Here is a 21,314-nt window from a genome sequence, read left to right on the forward strand (position 1 = left end):
ACAAGTGAATTTTGAAATTTAACAGTCTGTGCTTAATCGGTCATATTTACTAAAGCATAGTTTTCCATAATTGCCCATAGACATTCATAACGTACTCCGGTTAGGGTGAGGCGTTCTAAATTTCCACGGTTTCTCCCAAGAATCTGCAATCGTTTTTTCCGAAAACAGAGTGCTTGATGGGTTTATTTGAGAAATAAACAGACTCGGTGGTTTAAATAAAACAAATACATAAATGTAAATCTTCTATATAAACATTTATTTTAACACAATCATCTTAGTGAATTTGTCTTTCATTCTTCACCAATATTTACCAATGTATTTTCATAACTTTGATAACACACAAAGTAAACAGGTCAGTCACTATATTTCCTTTATATTTTAGGGTAGAAAAAATGTATTAGCAAGACATTTTCGAGCAGCTCCATGCATCCGTCACAGTAAGTATTCGCCACAATTTATTCCGATCCACTCTGCCTAAATTATTTAAAACACAGCCGTTTAAAATTCATGAGACTACTCCGGAAGAAGGCACACGGAAGATGATTCGTATTTTCAGCATTTTCACACAAGTGACACGAGAGTCATTAAGGAAACAGTCGAGTAGTAAATCATTCAAAAAGCAAAATTACACTAAGTTGATTTTTCGCCCAACAAAAAATGCAATCTAAGGGATTCACATAGTTGAAGAAATCTAGCAATCATTGTTAGAACTGAAAAGACTCCAATTATCAGTCCTCTCAGCTCTGGTCTTGGGTTTAATTCACCAATTAAATAAAATCATACATACTTTACTACATTCAAGTCAGTGGCATCGCTTCCATTTCCACTGGAGTTCCTTGCTAAAAATATAAATGCTATCCCCTGGCCTTGCCGCTAAAATCCACTTTCAAAGTCACAATTTGTGGGTTGGAGAAATTAATTTTTCTCTCACCGTTATAAGAAACCGTTTCACATTCGACAGGAGGGCCGTTCGCAATCTGTGGGTTGGAGAAGTTAATTTTTCTCTCACCACTGTAAAAAACCGTTTCACTTTAAACAGGAGCGCCGTTCGTAATCTGCAGGTGGTAGAAATTAATCTTTCCCTCACCGTTACAAGAAACGGTTTCACTTTAAAACAGGAGGGCCGGTCACAAATGTTCCTTCACCCCAGACTAGGGTACCAGAGATGCCACTGACACGAGAGGCATGGAATCGATCCTCGCCTCCGGCATCCCAGGTCTGGGTGGGGCTTAAAAGACCAAACTGGGGGCTTTGTGTCCCGTTAGTTCTTTGAATCCTATCCCTGCCCCTTCCAGAATCCTGATCCCCTTCCCACCGCCCCCATTAAAACTGAAAAACTGGCACCCATTCAAATAAACAGAGGACAAGGGGAAGCTAGACTGTAAGCTCCCTGCGGGCACAGTCTATCAACTCTATTGCATTGTACGCTCCCAAGTGTTTAGTACAGTGCTCTGAGAACAGTAAATGCTCAATAAAGGCCATTGATTGTGATTTTTCTACACAGATGAAAAATTCCCTGTTTAGATTCAAACTCCATCTAAAACACCTGCAACATCCAGAAAACCAGTGGGTTTGCTCCAGAGGATAATGCCCACAAATTCCGAGAAAAGGTTACCATTCGTGCAAAAGGTATAGAATCTCTTATTGCTTCCGCGGAGATGTGATTTGAAAGCTTAACCCTTAGGGCATCCGGTTTACTTCTCCCTACCCTCTGCGTGACTGCCAAATTCCTCCAGAGATAATGACGGGAAGCAGCCCCTCGTACAATCCTGAAAGAGGTTAGGGAGGGAGGAGAAGGGCAAACAGAAGGAAAATGGCGGGCGGGATTGCCCGATCCTAACTTAAGTTTGTCACAGATGAAGGAGAATGTAATTCATGTTTGGTGGGTTTTCGTATTTCGCCAACACATATACCCAGTGTCTCCGTTATATTCTGTTGTTGTTGCTGGGGAGCGGGTGGGGGGGGGGGTTTAATGGTATTTGTTAAGCTCTTGCTATGTGCCAGATTTTGAAAACCTCTACCGACGGCAAGGCTCAACAAGCCCTTCCCAGAATTTTCATCCAGAACTGGAAGCTCAATATGGGCCAGGAAATTGCCTGCTAATTATTGTATTGTACTCTCCCAAGTGCTTAATAGAGCGCACCCGACATAGTTAGTGCTCGGTAAATACCACTGATGGATTGATCGACACCAGGAGCATATAGGGTATCCTTAAATTTTCTAAATGCATTCCCTGTATGTCAGGTTAATCAGTGTCAAAATACTCCCGTTGAAAAAGAGGCTTCATATACTTCCAGTGGTCAGTACGATGCTTCCGCGCTTAGTACAGTACCTGGCATATAGTAAGCGCTCAATAAATACGACTGAATATGTAATACTACCAGCTCTGTTGTATTGCCCTTTCCCAAACGTTCAGTACAGTGCAAGCTCTCAATAAATACCACTGATTGAAACGTTCTTGCCACTGTCCCTCTCTCTCACTAACGTCCTCTAGGGACTGAATCTGTAATCCTGTTTCCCCTGGTTAACCTGACGACTCCGATAATAATTATGGTATTTGTTAAGCGCTTACTATGTGCCAGGCACTGTACTAAGTGCTGGGGATCAGGTTCTGGCCCTCCCAGCTTCTCTCTCCCTGTCCCCGCTGTAGCTTCCACACTTCCACGGTCCCATATCCCTCAATGCCAATTCCTAAGCCAGTTGCAGCACTTTGACAGTGGGCCAGATGGAGCTAACTTTTTAAAATCATGTACGATTCAGGTCCAAGAATTCGTGGCTACCCAATTCCCAATTCTCTCATCACCAGGCTGGAAGACTGGCCCTAGGTAGAGGAGAATAATTTGGGACAGAGAGCATTAAATTCCCAAACCTCGTTATTTGATAGCTCAAATGAACGGTCACCTAATCAAATTTGTATTTAGCCGTACTTTGTGAGTTTGACTTTCGATATTAACGAACAGTAATGTAAAAAGAAAAAACTGTCATTTGGGACCCATTTAAATCCTCCAACACCTACTTAACAATAATAGTTAATAGGGTGCTTTTTATGGTACTGATTAAGCGCTTACTATGTGTCAAGGATTGTTCTAAGTGCTGTTCCAACAGATTCAAGTTTACCATGCCAAATACAGTCCCTGTCCCACATGGGGCTCATAGTCTAAGTAGGAGAGAGAAGGGGTATTGAACCTCTATTTTTCAGTTGAAGAAACCGAGGCACAGGGAAGTTAAGTGATTGCAAGCGGTGGAGCTGGGATTAGAACCCAGATCCTCTGGCTCCCAGGCCATTGCTCTATCCACAAGGCCACACTGCTTCCCTGATTTTTCATTTTCTGAAGCCTTCTATGGCTTAGACACCAGCAACCTAGGCAATCAACACACTGAAGGCAGCAAGTATTTACATTCTCCCAAATCAGAGTTTTCATTGAAACACAATAACTAGAAATCTTGTGGATCAATCAATCGATGGTATTTATTGAACACCTACCGGGTGTAGATCACCGTACAAAGTGCTTGGGAAACACAGTCGGTAAACACGATCCTTGCAAACAAGGACCATTCAGTCAAATCAATAATAACGTGGAAGCTAATAATTGTGAATTAAAAGGCTGATATGAACCCCCAAAACCATTTAAATCCTCAAATTACTGTACAATTTTAGAATTAAATCTTTGTCCAGAGTCTGTTCGACTGGTAACCGTCTTTGTTTCCTTTATTAAATCAATAGCATTTGGGGAGTGCTTACCATGTGCAGAGCACTATTCTAAGCGCTTAGGAGAGTACAATAAAACAGAGCTGGTAGACACATTCCCGGCCCCCGGGGACCTTAAATTCAGTAGGACTTCGAGGAAATTACAAAGTACATTACAGATTTTTTTCCTTCGCCTGCATTTTGCCAACATCCAATTGGCAAAATTTACCAAAGAAACCTTGAAAAGAATAAAATTCCAGGAAACACATTTTTGATATAGAGTACCAGATATGATTTATTTTTACATTTTATTTTGGGTGGATATTCTTCTGGTAAAAAATACTTAAATTACAATAAAGCATGTATTTTTTGTGTCATAACACTGAGCCTAAGACTATGCTGAAATAGCTACGTGAAGATTTCTTATCGTCTTTTGCTGAATAAAAAATCTGATAGAATTCCCCGCAGTCACAACTTTGTATAATCTTACAAGGAAGGAGATCCTTATGGTTTAATCTGTCAACAAATCACTTCATAAAGAGAATTCAAAAGAATCGCCAGAGCTCTTCCTCGGAAAGAGACTAACACAGAATCAACCTCTCTTTCCAGGCATTTAGCACCAGATTAAATAATATTATCAATTTAAAACTCTTGCTGAAATTGTCATGATCACAACCCCTAACAACAGCTGAAAGTTTCAAGCTAGTACTTCCCCTTTTTCAAAGTCCTTCTTAAATATATCTGTTGGGAAGGTTCAAAGCCTGAGGAAGTTGTTTCTGATATTTTCTTTCACTTGAATTAGATGTTAAAAAAAACCAACAAAACACCCTTACGGTGCTCTTCAAGGGGCCAGCTACTAAGAATTTTCAAATTCTTAGGAGGAAATCGAAAAGTCATGGACTGGTGCTATTCCCGAAAAACACAAATAGAGGAGAAACGTAAGGTGATCTATAGGATTTCCCGAACATTAGGCCTATTTTGGATCCAGCCAAACACTCGTATACAAACTTACTAGGACGAAAACATTCTTAAGATCTAAGATCCCCCAATTTTCGGCTAGGTCCAGCTGTCTAGAGGATGTTGTAGTCAGGAAGATCACGTCGTAGACGGACGGCCTTCAGCTTCTCCACTTTGATTTTTGCTTTTAGTAACTCTTCTTCGAGCCGCTGCCTTCTTTTCAAACCATCCCTCTTTTCCTGGACGTAGAGTCCAAATTTTCTTTGATTTTCTAAAATGACCTGATGCTCCTCCTTTAACATCTGCAGGGTCTGCGGATCGTACCCTAACGCAGGCCTAAAGCGTTCGCCACTCTCATGCCTTAAAAAATCATCTCTTCTCGGGAGAGAGGATGGCGACAGTGTCATTCTCATGTCAACAGAGGAAAGGGAAGGGGAAGGAGATCGCTCCATGACCTGGACCGATTCATGCTCTTCTCTTTGTTCTAACACTTCGCTCTGCTGCAAATCTATGATCATTGGAGGAGGTGGTTTAATATCTTCCTCTTGCTCCAATTCCATCGTAACTGCCACAGCGACAGGAGGGTGATCCAACATTACCTGCGGTGGACTGGGCCCAGCATATCCATCCTTATCCAGGTTGGCACTAAAGCACACGGAAATATGTTTTAAAATGTAGATCGATTGAAAAAAATCAGACATACACACATTTAGTTTGGCACGTTGCTTTGCAAATGCTCGTTATAGGCGCCTGTTAATTCACTGACAAGATACCGCACCTGAGAAAATCACGGATTTTAAAAAAAAAACATTTAGAAGAATAACACTAGCTGGGAATAGATTGAAAACAAAGTGCAACCACCCACGTTAGTATAAAATACTGAGAAGTAATAGAAGTGGCTTGGGGAAGAGCGAATCATTCCAGATTAATTTCATCTCCCTCTGTGAGAAAGTGTGACTCCAAGAAGGCTTTTAATTCTGTGCCACGTGACGTCCATGTTAGGGAATAATAATGACAGTAATAATAATGATGATGATAGTGATGGTATTTGTTAAGCACTTGCTATGTGGCAAGAATTGGGTGGATACAAGTGATTATTACTATGGTATTTGTTAAGCGCTTACTATGAACCGTATTAAGCGCTGGGGTGGACACAAGCTAATCGGGTTGGACACAGTCCACGTCCCGCGTGGGGCTCACAGTCTCGATCCCCATTTTACAGTTGAGGAAACCGAGGCGCGGAGAAGTGAAGTGACTTGCCCAAGGTCATGCAGCAGACGAATGTGATCCGGTAGGACACTGTCCTCGTCCGCGCTACTGATGGATGAAGGTATTGCTGGCTTAAGGGAGACAACCAGAGGGAAGTCATCAAGGCTTTAGGTCAATTTTGAGATGTTATGATGAATCAGGCCCCAGAGGAATTAGTCCTGGGAGCCGTTAATCAGTCGATCTGTAGTACTTATTGAGCACTTCCTGCATGCTAGGCAGAACACTGTACTAAGCAATGGGGAGAGTATAGTACAACAGCGAGCAGATACGTTCCCTGCCCACAGCGAGCTCACGTACATCCCGGCCATCAGAATCGAGGAGATGTTAATCAAAATTATGGATGAAACCAAGTGGGTATGGGAGAGAAGCAGTGTGGCTCAGTGGAAAGAGCCCGAGCTTGGGAGTCAGAGGTCATGAGTTCGAATTCCGGCTCTGCCACTGGTCAGCTGTGTGACTGTGGGCAAGTCACTTCACTGCGCCTCAGTTACCTCATCTATAAAATGGGGATTAAGACTGTGAGCCTCACTTGGGACAACCTGATTACCCTGGATCTACCCCAGCGCTTAGAACAGTGCTCTGCACATAGTAAGCGCTTAACAAATACCAACATTATTATTATTATTACTGTCAGCGGACAGGCGATCTCCACCGGGAAAAACGGCCCTATACTAACTAGACAAAATTCAGCAGTAACAAGCACAGGGTAGAGAGCACTTCAGGAAAGAAACGGGAGATGAGAAAGACAGGCTAGACGCCAATATAGCAGGAGGATTTGGAAGTCATAGTTGGCTGGATGCTGTACATAAATCAGCAGTGGCGTACCATTACTAGACACAGCAGCATAGCACTGAATTAATCATCCAGAATAAGATTTGGAATCGTTCAGTAATCTTTAAGTGAGATTACTTATTAAAGAAGTAATGCTTCCCCCTAGAAATTTGAAGTCACCTAACCCAAAATCATATTTTAATTGCTACCCTTCAAAAAACACATAGAAAAATGGTAAAGGTGTACTGAAGAGTTATTCCAAAATAAATTTAAAGGTGTCAATCAATCAATCCTTAGGATTCACTGAACACTTATTGTGTGAAAAGGGGGAAAGGCACCATAAAAGAGTTGGTAGACATGATCCCTGCCCACATGGAGCTGATAGTCTTCAGGGGTATGGAAAATGGATTTCATGAAGGAGGCAAGGGGACTGTTTAGCCGTGAGAAGGTAAGAATGATTTTCCTGTATGTAAGTGATTTTCATCAGGGGAAATGCTAAGGAGTCATTCCTCATATCCAATCAAGAGCAATTTGCCTTAAATCAAGCAAGGACAATTTGGGTTGCAATGAAGGAAAAACTTCCTGACTTCTAGGGTTGTGAAAACACTAGAATGGTCTGCCAAGTGAGGATGTGAAACTTCCATCCTTAGATTCTTTAAAGAGCCCTGATCCCGGGAACGGTTTCGCGATTCGCCTCCCTAAAGGACTCTTTGATTTGGTTCAGATCTATGATTCGATTGAAGTGCTAAAAAAAAATGTACCTAACAGAGTCATCATTTCTCACTCTTCTTATCTTAGCACGTTTTGGCATGGGAAACCGTGGAGCTAGTGGAAAGGGCACAGGCCTGGGTGTCAGAGGACCCGGGTTCTAATCCCTGCTGCCAGTTGTGTGACCTTGGACGAGTCACTTAACTTCTCTGTGCCTCCGTTTTCTCAACTTTAAAATGGGGATTCATACTACTTAGACTTAGATTCATGTGAGTCGGGGATTGTGTCCAACCTGATTAACTCGTATCTCCCTCAATGCTTAGAAAGGTGCTTGACATATAGTGCTTAACAAATATCATGAAAATAAATCAAATAATGAGAAAACTACAGAAGTCATGACTTTGTACTTATAATGCACATCATAAGGAAGCTATTAGAGAGTGTGCAATATTTGTTAATAAGCTATGGTTTCCAAGGAGACTAATAATAATAATAATAATAATGGTATTTGTTAAGCGCTTACTATGTGCCAGGCACTGTACTAAGCCCTAGGGTGGGTACAAGCAAATCGGGTTGGACACAGTCCCTGTCCCACGTGGGGCTCACAGTCTCCATCCCCATTTTACAGATGAGGTAACTGAGGCACAGAGAAGTGACGTGACTTGCCCAAGATCACAGAGCAGACAAGTGGCAGAGCCAGGAATAGAACCCAGGACCTTCTGACTCCTAGGCCCCTGCTCATCCGCTACGCCATGCTGCTTCCCCTAGATCTGTCGCATACTCCCTCTCTTCCCTAGCGGCAAACTTTTAAGGCAGTTCATTGCTATTTATACCTGCAGTTCAGCACCCACTTTGTGCACAGCACTATCCTACACACTTGGGAACCTGCAAAAAATATATTGAAGACGGTCCCTGCCCTAAGTAGCTTGCTTGGAACCACTTGGGAGACATTGACAGGCCCCTGCATATGCTGTCTTGGTGTATATTTTTAGATACACTCATGATAATCTTGGGACCTAGAGGGGTTATTCAACATGGTTTACTGGTCAGTTGGTAGAGATGACCTTCGAATGTCCATAACCCTCCATCCACAGAGTTACCTCCTACCCGCAAATAAACCCAAACTCCAAGTCTCCCCACATCTTCTTAAATCCTCTCTGTCACAGATAAGTAAAATTCGTCTCAAAACCAACCCACAACTCGGGGTGCCGAGCAGGAGCAAGTCACACCCCAACACGGGGCTCATACATGCTGCAGAGTGCCGAGGATGCTGGCAATCTTTATCAACTTGATATATCTACCCCCAAGGCTTAGCACAGTGCTTTGGCACAAAGACCAATGGCGAGGTGGGTAGAGCACGGGCCCGGGTCTCAGAGTTCTAATGGCGGCTCTGCCACTCGTCCGCTGTGTGACCTTAGGTAAGTCACTCCTCTTCTCTGGGCCTCAGTTACCTCATTTATAAAATGGGGATGGAGCCTGTGAGCCCTACATGGAACAGGGATTGTGTCCAACATGACTTGCTTGTATCCATCCGGCGCTTAATACAGTGCCTGGCACATAGTAAGCGCTTAAATACCATAATTATTATAATCAATTAATATGATTAAAGGGAAATGACCATTTGTTTTGGGATATTTCACTCAGATTTAGCTGGGTCAGGTTTATCAAACTGTGAGATCCTAAGAATTGGCTTTTTTCAGCTTCTGAAAATGCAAGTGTTTGAAATTTTTCCTCGTGGCAAGCGATTTTTTGACCTCGCTTTCATCCAACACAGGTAAAGAAAAAGGTCTTTTCAACTAATCTTCACTTAATGGATGAGAGTAGTTTAAAGATGGGAATATTTCACAGATTGGAACACAAATAACGTACTGCTCTTTCATTGAATTCTATATGGATTTTATTACTACTACTGCTACTAATAATATTTGTTATGCACTACTATGTTACAAGCACTATCCCAAGTGCTGGGGTACTAAGCCAATCGGATCAGACACAGTCCCTGTCCCATACGGAGCCCACAGTCCAAGTAGGAGAGAGGCCAGAAAATGAATCCCCATTTTACAGATGAGAAAAACGAGGCACAGAAGTGATTTGCCTGAGGTCACACAGCAGGTAAGTGGCGGAGCTGGGATTAGAACAGAGGTACTCCAGCTCCCAAGCCCATGCTCTTTCCGCTAGGCCACAAATGCTCCCTAATACAATCTTCATTAACTATTCAAGTTACTAGTTGGGTTTACTGGTACAGTGCTCTGCACACAGTAAGTGCTCGATAAATACCACCGACTGAAGGACTGGATTGATCAGTAGTGTCGGAACTATAACAGACGTTAAGCATTTATAAGAGACGCAAAGGAGAAAGAATGCATGAGATGCTTTAGCAAATTTTAAAAATATTCCATGTAACACATTCACTCAAAGTGAAACTACCTCATCTCCTGGCTTCAACTACCACCTCAATGCAGACGACACCCAAATCTCCATCTCCAGCCCTGATCTCTCTCCCTCTCTGCAGTCTCGCATTTCCTCCTGTCTTCAAGCCATCTCTACTTGGACGTTCTCCCGTCTCCTCAAGCTTAACATGTTCAAAACAGAGCTCCTTCTCTTCCCTCCCAAATCCTTTCCTCCCCCTGACTTTGCCATCACTGTAGACGGCACCACCACCCTTCCTGTCTCACAGGCCCGTTACTCTGGCATTTTCCTCCATCACCTCTCTCATTCAACCCACATATTCAACCCATCATTACGTGCTGTAGGTTCCACCTTCACAACATCGCTAAAACGTGCCCTTTTCTCTCCATTCAAACTGTTTCCACGTCAAGACAGTCGCTTATCCTTTCCCACCTTGATTACCGTATCAGCCTCCTTGCTGACCTCCCAGCCTCTTGTCTCTCCACAGTCCACACTTCACTCTGCTGCCTGGATCACTTTTTTCTAGAAAAACATTCAGGCCATGTTTCCCCACTCCTCAAGAACTCCGGTGTTTGCCCATCCACCTCCGCATCAAACAAAAACTACTCACCATTGGCTACCTCACCTTGCTACTCTCCTATTCCAATCCAGCCCACACACTTCGCTCCTCTAATGTTAACCTTCTCACTGTGCCTCGATCTCATCTAACTCACTGCCGACCTCTCGCCCACGTCCTGCCTCTGGCCTGGAACGCCCTCCCTCCTCAAATCCGACAATTACTTTCCCCTCCTTTAAAGCCTTACGGAAGGCACGTCTCCTCCGAGAGGCCTTCCCTGACTAAGCCCTCATTTCCTCTTTTCCCACTGCCCTCGGTGTCACCCTGACTTACTCCCTTTATTCATCCCCTCCCCAGCCCCACAGCACTTACGTACATATCTGCAATTTACTTATTTATATTAATGTCTGTCTTCGCCTCTAGACTTTAAGCTTGTTGTGAGCAGGGAATACATCTGTTTATTGTTGTATTGCACTCTCTCAAGTGCTTAGTAGAGTGCTCTGCACACAGTAAGTGCTCAAATATGAATGAATGAATAAGGAATCACAGTGAAATCATAACCAACACTTTGGAATTCAGAGGATAATTATTCCATTTGAATTACCGGGCTCCTATCTACCAATCCTTTCTGTCAGTCACAAGGGACAAGGACCGTGTCCAACGTGATTCGCTTGTATCCACCCCAGTGCTTAATACAGTGTCTGGCACATAGTAAGTACTTACTTAACAAATACCATTTTAGAGTAGCAGCGTGGCACAGTGCAAAAAGCACGGGCTTGGGAGTCAGAGGACGTGGGTTCCAATCCCGGCTCCGCCACTTGTCTGCTGTGTGACTTTGGGCAAGCCACTTAACTTCTCTGTGCCTCAGTTACCTCATCTGTAAAATGGGGATTAAGACTCTGAGCTCCCCATGGGACAACCTGATGCCTTTGCATCTACCCCAGCGCTTAGAACCGTGCTTGGCACATAGTAAAAGCGCTTAACAAATACCATTATTATTATGTGACTGTCAAATGGCACCACAGCAGAGGAAAGAAAAGCGGGTGAAGCTCAAATCAATCAGCTGTATTCCATATTAACAGCTCTGCTAAGAGTTAAAGTGAGGCATTGAAACTACTGGATAATTAACATGGCTAGTATGGAAAGTTGGTAATATTCAGAGAGCTAGAAGGGACCCTGAATCCTACCCTTCACCATCCAAGCAGAGGAATGATCAATCAAGCTAACCTGGAGAGAGGGCTGTCTATTCTTTTATTAATACTTTCCAAAGATGAAAAACATTCAAAAAAAGATTCAAAAAAGCCCCACCACCTGCTCCCGTGGCATTTTCACAGACAAGATACTCTTCCTTATATCCAACCAAATAAGGAATTCTCTTCCTTGTATTCCTCTGTGAAAAACTACCACTTGTGGCTGAATTCCAGGGGTCCTTTCATTCAGATGCTCCAAAGGGTTCGTCCGCACTAATAACAACAACGGTTCTCGTGGTATTTGGTAAGCACTTACCACGTGCCCAGCACTGTACTAAAACCGGGGTAGATACAAGATAAACAGGTCCCACACAGAACTCACAGTCTAAGTAGGAAGGCAAACAGTTATTGAATCCCCATTTTGCAGATGAGGGGAAGGAGGCACGGAAAAGTGACTTGCCCAAAGTCACTCAGCAGGTACGAGGCAGAGCCGGGATCCCAACTCAGGTCCTATGACTCCCAGGCCCCTGCTCTATCCATGAGGCCACCCCGCTTTCCACTGGACTATGGAGCTTTACTGTCTGCCACCATCAGGAATTTCCTTCAATTCAAACTGTTCCCCGGCTTCTCCGTTTCCACAGCCCTTGAAGAACATTTCCCAACGAGAGCACTGAGCGATTTAGATTTAGATCCCATGATTTACAGTGAACAGACTAGTTCAGAAGCAGTCAGGTTCCTGCTTTCTGGCCCTGCCTAACTGGGCAGATGGCTGTGCTCAGAAAGAGTTTTTCTGAATCCTAATCCCCCACTCGGTACTGGCCCACTTTGAATAGAGTGGCTAAAACGCCAAGCGGCCGGCCTTTCCATTTTATAGCAGAAAGGTGACGGGCCATATTTATTCAAGTAAAATCAGAAAAACAACTCTAAATTGAGATAATCCAGGATCAAAAGAGCATCAGATCACGTCTCCAGATGCAAAACTCTCCCTAGTACATATTTTTCCCTGAGCTAGAGTTTAGATTCAGAGGGAAGTATCCATCCGTGAAACACCGTAAGGTGGCTCTCTCTTCAGCCTAGGATTTCCCTCTACACCGGGACCTCCTACTAAAAGCGCTTAACTGCCTACTCAAATAACTTTTTGTACCCTCCCCTGCCTCCAACGCCCTGACCCAAACCTTAGCTGGCCTCGATTCAATTCCCAGTGATGTCACTGTCTCTCAAGGGCTTTGGCTTTAGTTTGGACACCTTAGCCATTGGCCTGTTCTAAGTTGCCCATTTCAATCAGGCACCTACTTGGAGACCCGTGAGCATTTTTTTTCTTTCTCCCATTAGACTGCCTATTGTCTTTCCGAGAGGCTGGTTCCAGAGGTTTTCAGGGCACCATGAAGGTATCATTCTAGTTTTCAATTAACATATTCTAGGAAAAGCTGCCCATAGATACTTAGGATATGATCCCAAGAAGACCAAGTTAACCCACAAGACATCGTGAAAAATATATATAGATATGAATATAGATATATACACACATTTATATACATATATGTATACATATATATATACACATTTTTATATATACATACACATACATGCATGTATACATATATATACATATGCATTTTGATATGTAGGTGTGCCATACACACCCACATATCTTGACGACAATTATTAAGTTACATAAGCCGTCCTTTTCTCCACGTTAGCCCCAATCCTTTCATCATTTTTACAGGACCTATTTTCCATTTCTGTAGGATCATTTTTGAGGCTCTTCTTGGTCGCTCTTGTTTCTCCACCTCTATTTCAAGCAGTGAAGCAGTGTGGCCTAGTGGCCAGAGCACTGGCCCGAGAGTCCTGAGAGCTGGGTTTTCAGCATGGCTCAGTGGAAAGAGCACAGGCTTTGGAGTCAGAGGTCATAGGTTCGCATCCCGGCTCTGCCACTTGTTAGCTGTGTGACTGTGAGCAAGTCACTTAACTTCTCTGGTCCTCAGTTACCTCATCTGTAAAATGGGGATTAAGACTGTGAGCCCCACGGGGGACAACCTGATTCCCCTGTGTCTATCCCAGTGCTTAGAACAGTGCTCTGCACATAGTAAGCGCTTAACAAATACCAACATTGTTATTATTATTACTCCCTGCTCCACCGCTTGTCTGCTCTGTGTGACCTTGGGTGAGTCACTTAGCTTCTCTCCGCCTCAGTTACCACATCTGAAAAATGGGGATTAAAACTGTGAACTCCATGTGAGTCATGAACTGTGAGCAACCTGATCAGCTTCTATCTACCCCAGTGCTTAGTACAGTGCCTGACACATAGTAAGCGATTAACAAACACCATAAAAGGGTGGGGGGTGGCGGGGGAGAGACTAAAACTAAAACTAAAACAGTAATAACTGCCAGACCAATGTAGAATAGAGCAGAAAGTTTACTTCCCCACTTTCGCAGGTCAAGCTACTATTAATAGACCTTGGCGCTTTATCGAATGTTTAAATAACACCATTCAGAGCAGCTCTAAAAATGTGATCGACATCAGTAACCAGTCTGAAGGAATCCTCTGGGAAACTTCCAACTCAATATACGGAGAATGATGGAGAGCCCTTATATTAGTCACACAGAAACTGCGGAGTAATGAGGTTTTACTTCTACCTTTACTTTTACTTTTACTCAAGCACTTAATGCAATATAAGCACCAGAATGGGCTCAATGAAAACTACTAACTGGTTGCTTTTGAGAAAGCTGTACGACTTTCGTTTCCTATATCCCTCAGAGGGCCCAAAAAAGACATTTTGGTGAATGGGTGGGTCCCACTACCTAATAGAGAAGTCCGGGGAAGCTGCCTCTAACTAAACCATATACCCCACCACCGGCCAGAGTCTTGATGGTCTCGAGAGCCTGGGGACCCCCAATCCGAAGGTCCCCCCTGCCCTACTTTTAAAAAAGGAGGGGAAAAAAGGATGGATTAGGGTAGATTCTGAAAGGCAGGTCGGGGGGAGAGGTGAGTTAGGAAGTCTAAACTCCTGGAGAAGGGGTGATAAGAACAGTAAAGGAAGTTGAGGAGAGCTGAAATGTGCCATTACACTTCAGCTGCTGGTCCGGGGAAGAGGTGAAACTGCCTTGGGTGGCCCTGAGCGGTTACCATTATGAGGGTCTGAGCAAACGGAGGAAAAACCCAAAGTGGAACATCCAGACAAACCCACTGACACATGAAGAGGGTAGAAGAAAAAGGAGAAAAGAAGGGAGAGATACATTTGGAAATCCCCGGATTCTAGCCACTTTACCCTTCAGACCAACCAAAAGTCCCACTGCAAAGTTAGAGACCCTGTTGTGTTGGACTCTACCAAGCGCTTAGTGCTGCACAAAGTAAGCACTCAGTAAATATCATTAATTGCTTGCTAGATTAAGTAGAGACCTTTCTCCTCCTCCTGATTTGGATATCCACCATTGACTCCCACCAAGAAGTTGCCAGTAATTTTTTCCCCTTTCACTTAACCCGGATAGTTTCTACTTGCTGATCTCCTTGTGTTTCGTGGGTCTCTGGGCACATTAAATAAAAGCATCCAAATCCCAAATAAATTAATAATGCATTTCAATCTTGAATTATATAAAATGCTCCACTTTAGTCATCACACTTTTAAAAATGGATGAAAACAGAAATGTTCTAAAGAGCGGTATCTAAGGGGCAAGAACAGGGTAGATTTACATAATTAAAGGCACTCGGATTTTGGTGCTGCAAAGTTATAAATTCTACCTCTACTTGAGGAGATAAAAAACCAAATACTCATTGGGGCCAGGGAATGTGTCATACTGTCATACTGAACTCTCCCAAGAGCTTAGAGTTCTGCACACAGCTAGCGCTCAATAAATACGACTGATTGATAAATGCCACTTGGTTTGGGGACTAGAAATAAGATGACAGACGTATAAAAAATAGGGTAAATTTCATGGAGTGACAAGATCAGGCTTAGAAATATCTGCAAACATGCTACTTGCGTTACAATGAAAAGCAAGATGGCACTTGATAAGGGAACATTTTTTGGAAGTTGCAAAAATTTTAATTGGAGTTCTTTTCTGTGGGGTATTAAGGGAAATCAATGATTATAGTTAACATGTAAATTATATAAAATCAACATCCAAATTCAGAAAATAGGATAAAATTTACATGGCCAAATCAAGACTATCCAAAAGACTTAAATTAAAAAAAATTAAAACAAGAGGAAAAAGTAGACAGAGAATGACAGAAGAGAAAGAAATTAGATGGGAACAGCACCGCTTGGATTAGTTTTCAAAAATCTGAATTGTACATCCTACAATAACAAAATAAATTCTGTCCAAGCATGCATTTTAAATAGCACATTTCACACATAATGACGATAGAAAGGAGGAAATGTTTCCATTTGAAACATTCAGTTTAGAAATGTAAATAAATTCACTCCTTTTCCTTCAAACAGTAATGGCTCCCCAAAATGCTATTTGACAGAAAGCAGATTTCACTGCCCAGCGGTGAATGGGTTAATAGTAAAGATCCGACCATCACACAGTCACTGTCATCTCTTGTCCAAAATAAACAGCGTTCTGCCTGAATGAAACATTTGAAATCCAGATCGCTAATTACCATTTGTTTCCACTGTGAAAAGGGTAATAATCAAAGTATACCCGTTAATTCGGGACCTGAATTTCAAAAGCACCATTTCTTCGTGGCTTTAAGCAGAAAACATTCTCCGGTAACAAACAAGTTTTAAGGCTTCTACACATTTCTCTTCACCGAGGGTGCTATTTTTAGAATATCTGGCTGGTTAGGATTTAGATGTTTGTTCTCGGGCTGTTCATTTTAATGAACTGGACCAAAGGGTGCCCCACGACCCAGCTTTTCCCGGAAAACTTGGCTGCCCTATCGGCCACCATCAACAATATTTAATGAATATAAAGCCGGGCTTCTTATTTTCCCTCTGCTCCCTAGAAAAGGTCTATTAATTTGGGGGTAAGTCAGTTTGGTTTTCTTCTGCCTCCTTAAAAAGAGCTACCTTTAATGGCATTTACCTGGCAGGCGACGCATTTGGGGTTTAGAATTACTACCTGACTCAGTGGGGGAGGAGTGCTGTGAAGCTTTATTGGGAGGATATGCCTTTAATAGGAGGGTAGAGGGAATTCAGAGGAAAATTAACCCAGCAGTGCCAAATATTAAGTCGACTTCTCCCTCCAGGGCCTAGGTTCAAATTTCGATTTCTCGGTAGGTTAACATCCCTCTGATCCCGATTTAACTACCTGGGCCTCCAAAACCCGGTTTAACTAAACATGACCGGGGCCCTCTCTGACGCTAAAGAAGCAAACCGTGTTTGCGTTCTTGCTTGCAGGGATGTTGCAAGTCAGACGCTCCCCACCGAAGCGAAACCACATTAAGAGAGCTCGCACGCTGCCTGATCTAAGCTTAGACGAAAACTAGGCAATCACTCGCTTGACGAATGCTGCAAGGGCTGCAAAAAGGAAAATAACTTCTACCTCGCGGGCTACGCAGTCTCGGCGGCAACCTTCCTTTTCCTGCTGCCCTGTCCCCTGCCATCTCCCCATCGTTAGCAATACCTGGAAGGAGCTGGGGTACGTTTGGGGAGAATATCGCAGGTGAAGAAGGAGAAGGATCTCTCCCTGTTGGCTCAGTAGGCTGAGTTCATTGATGACATCACACTAGTCCCCTGAGACATATTTATTTTTGAATTTTCGGAAGTTTTAGCACCGGTGGAAAATCCACTTCCACATCTTACGAATCGGGAACGTTAAAAAAGGATGCCTGCCGGCGAGAGAGCCTCTTCCCCTGCACCGATCTGCGAACTTCACATAAGACGTAAAACGGCAAACCCCAAAGCGGTAAATTGAGCATGATATTCATTACCTTAAATGGAAGAAAAGAGGCATTTCTTTCCACCGCTGTTTAAGGAGCCTAATAGCACCGGTAGTAAAAGGGGTGGGTTAAAGTTACAATTTCCCAGTCATTCCCCCAACCCTCGTCTCCCGAAGGCCGAAGGAGGACTGCAAAAAAAAAAAAAAAAGAGCCCGGAAAAAAGACAATAAATCGAAGAAAGGCGAAGGTGAGCTACCAGTCCGCGCAGTTGAAAAAAAAAACAAACCGCAGAGAGATCCAAGTCGCTCCTCTCATCTGGAGCGACGTTAGCTGCACCCAGCCGTAGGCTCGGCCGAGCCAAGCCCGAGAGGTAGGAGGTGCCATCATTTCTCCGGAATAAAGTAAAAGGAACCTTACCTCGGTCCACTGTTTTTTCCAAGACAGGCACTGGAAAGCTGGGGGATCATCTCCACAACTTTCCTGGTCGGTTCGGAAACACTGCTTTTATAATCTGCCTGAGTCTCCCTCTGCTGCAGCAGCTCCTGCTTGGCATATTCTTTGAGCCTTTTATACAAGGTGCGCAGGCCCTGAGCCGTGCGAGGAGGGCGATCGACTCCGACGGCGTTGTAGTTATCCGCTATGAGGTCCCAACATTTGTTCTTCTCCACTATCACCGAGTGTTTATTGGTATGTTCTTCGAGAATCTTCACGTACGGCTTCACGAGCTTTAGCAGATCCAGCTTTTCGGATAAGGTAAAATTCGAAGACCTAGCCTTTCCGACCATTGTTAGCTCCGAACGAAGTAGGTGGTTTCTGCAACCACCATGCGGTCTCTGGCTCGGCTCGGCTCTTTTTCACCGACGGAAAAAGCTCGGGTTTAACTAGGCTGGTCTCATTTAGGCCCACGCCTACAGGGGAGGGTTTATTAAAATTCCTCCGGCTTAGGCTGACGCAGGTTCAGGAAATCTGCTTAAGCCGAGCCTGACCTACATAAGGCTCCACGCCGAAGACAACGGGAAGGAACGGGCAGACCCCACTATTTGTCAAGACAACGTTCTAGGGAGGATTTAATACACCCGAGTCTCAAAGGCAGCGGGACCGGCTGCTAAAAATCACCTAGTTTGGGGAGGAGAGGAGACGCTCTCACGCGTGAAAACTGCACTGCAGCTTTGCTGGAATAACGACATGAAAGCCACGACGGGGATGTATAATTTATTTGCAAAGATGACGAGAGGCAGATACAGGAAAAACTGGCAAGATCTCCGCGGCCGGGGGAGAGGTAGCCCCTCACGGAGCCCCCGATCACCGTTCCGGAGCTGCTGCTGCTGCTGCTGCTGCTTAACTCTCACAATATTTGCATAATGTTAGTCCCGCTGTCAATCAGGAACTGCATATCCTCTAGCTAGTTAGGTTACACCCGGACTCAAAGACTTCGCAGTAAAGCTAAGCTTCTCCTACATTTTCCACTGCTCCGAGTTCCTCTAACTCATTTCTTCCCTACGGTGTCGTCGGAGGGGACGGTCTGCAGCCAGGCTTTCGGTCGACGACACTCGCCGGGCGATGAATGCCGGCATCTTGCTCAAATCGTGACTTCTGCCCTCCGCTCGGGCCTCCGAAAGCCCGTCCTGCTAACCTTAGGATGGGTTTATTGTTGGCAGGCTGCAAAGCAGCCAAGACCAACTTTCATTCAACAGTATTTACTGAGCGCTTACTATGTGTAGAGCACTGGACTAAGAGCTTGGACTTGAGGATGGCTACGGTTGCTAAGAGCCCTGGACTAAGCGCTTGGACTTGGAGATGGCTACGGTTGCTAATGCCTTTAAGAATCTGGGTTCGCTCCCTTTGGGTCCTGCTGTACCACGGTGCTTGGGGTCTAAAAATATCAGCCAGACATCGGGGCCAATTTTTCGCGCTGGGTCGGAGGCCAAAAAGTGAGGGAGTTTTATCGAAAGGGGAGTGGAGACCGGGAGGGGTGAAGTCTTCCAAGAGCGGGTCCGAAAGCCGCCGCTTAGGGCTCTTTTCAGGCCCGACTAGAAACTCACATTTGGCCGGAGACTTGCTCAAGAAGTTGTTGGGGTCATCGGCTCCGTTGCCCCCGCTGACCGGCACCTATGACCCCAGTGTGAGTCCAGATTATACTAGGCCTTCACCTTTTCAAGGAACTAAACACACATACACACTATTCAAATCACCATTGATGATGATGGCCTTTGTTAAACGCTTACTATGTGCCAAACACTGTTTTAAGCACGGGGAGGGGTGGGGAAACAAGGTGATCAGGTTGTCCCCCGTGGTGCTCCCAGTCTTCATCCCCATTTTACAGTTGAGGGAACTAAGGCCCAGAGAAGTGAAGTGACTTGCCCAAGGTTAAAACCGTTCCACAGACAGTAGACGCAAAGCTTAATGACCACAGGGCCGTGATCAATTAGTGCGACACTCAGTTCCGTTTTCGGGCAAACTAAGGTGTGGCGGGGGTTGAGGACATTCCAAACACGGACTGAAACTGTCACGCAACACAGAGCGTCATCAAATTTCTATTTGGGATTGTTCACTCATTCATTCAACCGTATTTCTTGAGCGCTTACTTTGCGCGGGGTACCGTGCTCAATGCTTGGAAAGTACAATTCGGCAACAACTAGAGACAATCCCTAGCCAACGGGCTCGGTCTAGAAGATGGGCTCACAGCTTCAGTAGAACGCCGACTTGGGAAAGGAGGATATCCCAACAACGCATTTCCGGTTCCACTTAAATTACTTACGCGTCGACCCTTCGAGCCAAAAGCGGAACTGCGTAGGTGGAGGCCGAGCTCCCGTTCTCTTCCAATCCCGGAGGAAAAGGCATGGCCCTTAGTTAAGCGGGAGTGACGCACAGCTAAGCAGGAGGACTGGGGGTAACAATGTGACAGATGTGGCACTGTGTTCATTTGTATATATTTTCATTACCCTATTTATTTTGTTAATGAGGTGAGCATCCCCTTGATTCTATTTATCGTGATTATGTTGTCTTGTTTTTGTCTGTCTCCCTCGCTTAGACTGTGAGCCCGTCATTGGGCAGGGATTGTCTCGATCTGTTGCCGAATTGTCCATTCCAAGCGTTTAGTACAGTGCTCTGCACATAGTAAGCGCTCAATAAATACGACTGAATGAATGAATGAATGAATGAATGAATGAATGAATGAATGAATGAATGAGAAGAGAGAGGCTACCGATATGTGGGTGAAGTTTCGGAATATTTACCAGTCCAGCTTGATCCTTATTAGAGGCGGGAATTAGCGGCCACCGAGGGAGCTGCGAAGTTTTTGTTTCGTTGCCTCTGTTACTGCATTTCATAACTGAGATTTGTTTTCCAACATACAGTACAATTTCAAACAGTAAATATACCAAACTTAAGAATCTGAAATATAAACACAGCATTCGAGGATGCCGATAAACAGTAATGATAGATCTCAATTACTACACACGGCAAAATGTGGGAACCCAAACCAAACAAAAGAAAAAACATCTAATGTCTCTTTTTGGTTGGTTTTTTTAATGGTATTTCCTTTGCAGACAGTAAGCGCTCAGTAAATATGATTAAATGAAGCACTTACTATGTGCCAGGCATTGTACTAAACTCTCTTTGGGCAGGGAATATGTCCATTCATTGTTGTACTCTCCTAAGCGCTTATTACACTCAACAAATACGATTCAACGAATGAATGAATACAATATAATCATGTTGGACACAGTCCCCATTCCACACAGGGCTCACAGTCCTAATCCCCATTTACAGGTGAGGCGACTGAGGCACAGAGAAGTTAAATAATAATAATAATAATAATAATGTTGGTATTTGTTAAGCGCTTACTATGTGCAGGGCACTGTTCTAAGCGCTGGGGTAGATACAGGGTCATCAAGTTGTCCCACGTGAGGCTCACAGTCTTAATCCTCATTTTACAGATGAGGC

The 21,314-nt window shown here is 44.1% G+C and overlaps 2 protein-coding genes across 8 annotated transcripts in view; both read right to left on the bottom strand.

Annotated features, from left to right (window-relative positions):
• Positions 1–21,314, bottom strand: part of RAD54B (RAD54 homolog B) — a 74,030-nt gene that overhangs the window by 35,128 nt on the left and 17,588 nt on the right. Inside the window, exon 1 of one of the 4 annotated variants that reach the window (XM_029062304.1) lies at positions 20,606–20,661. The exons of 2 other annotated variants lie outside the window; for them this stretch is intronic. Coding sequence is in view for 1 of the 2 variants with exons in the window: in XM_029062303.2 (XP_028918136.2) it covers positions 17,033–17,093 (61 nt within the window). In the remaining variant the exon portion in view is untranslated. Of the gene's footprint in view, positions 1–17,032; positions 17,103–20,605; positions 20,662–21,314 lie in introns of those variants that run through there. One more of the 4 variants, XM_029062303.2, reaches the window with a different exon arrangement.
• On the bottom strand, positions 3,957–20,738 carry LOC103170926 (fibrinogen silencer binding protein). 4 transcript variants are annotated; one of them, XM_039911807.1, is made up of 4 exons: positions 20,606–20,738; positions 19,412–19,478; positions 17,787–19,002; positions 3,957–5,290 (listed from the first exon to the last, which is right to left on the bottom strand). In XM_039911807.1, the coding sequence occupies exons 3-4, from the start codon at positions 18,152–18,154 to the stop codon at positions 4,759–4,761; spliced, it is 900 nt and encodes a 299-aa protein (XP_039767741.1). In that variant the 5' UTR covers positions 18,155–19,002; positions 19,412–19,478; positions 20,606–20,738; the 3' UTR covers positions 3,957–4,758. The 4 variants fall into 4 exon arrangements, with proteins under 4 accessions (XP_039767741.1, XP_039767742.1, XP_007668872.1 ...); XM_039911808.1 differs by lacking the exon at positions 19,412–19,478 and having other exon boundaries at positions 20,606–20,659; XM_007670682.3 differs by lacking the exon at positions 20,606–20,738 and having other exon boundaries at positions 19,412–19,584.

This window comes from Ornithorhynchus anatinus, chromosome 4, assembly GCF_004115215.2.
Source record: "Ornithorhynchus anatinus isolate Pmale09 chromosome 4, mOrnAna1.pri.v4, whole genome shotgun sequence".
Taxonomy (NCBI): Eukaryota; Metazoa; Chordata; class Mammalia; order Monotremata; family Ornithorhynchidae; genus Ornithorhynchus; species Ornithorhynchus anatinus.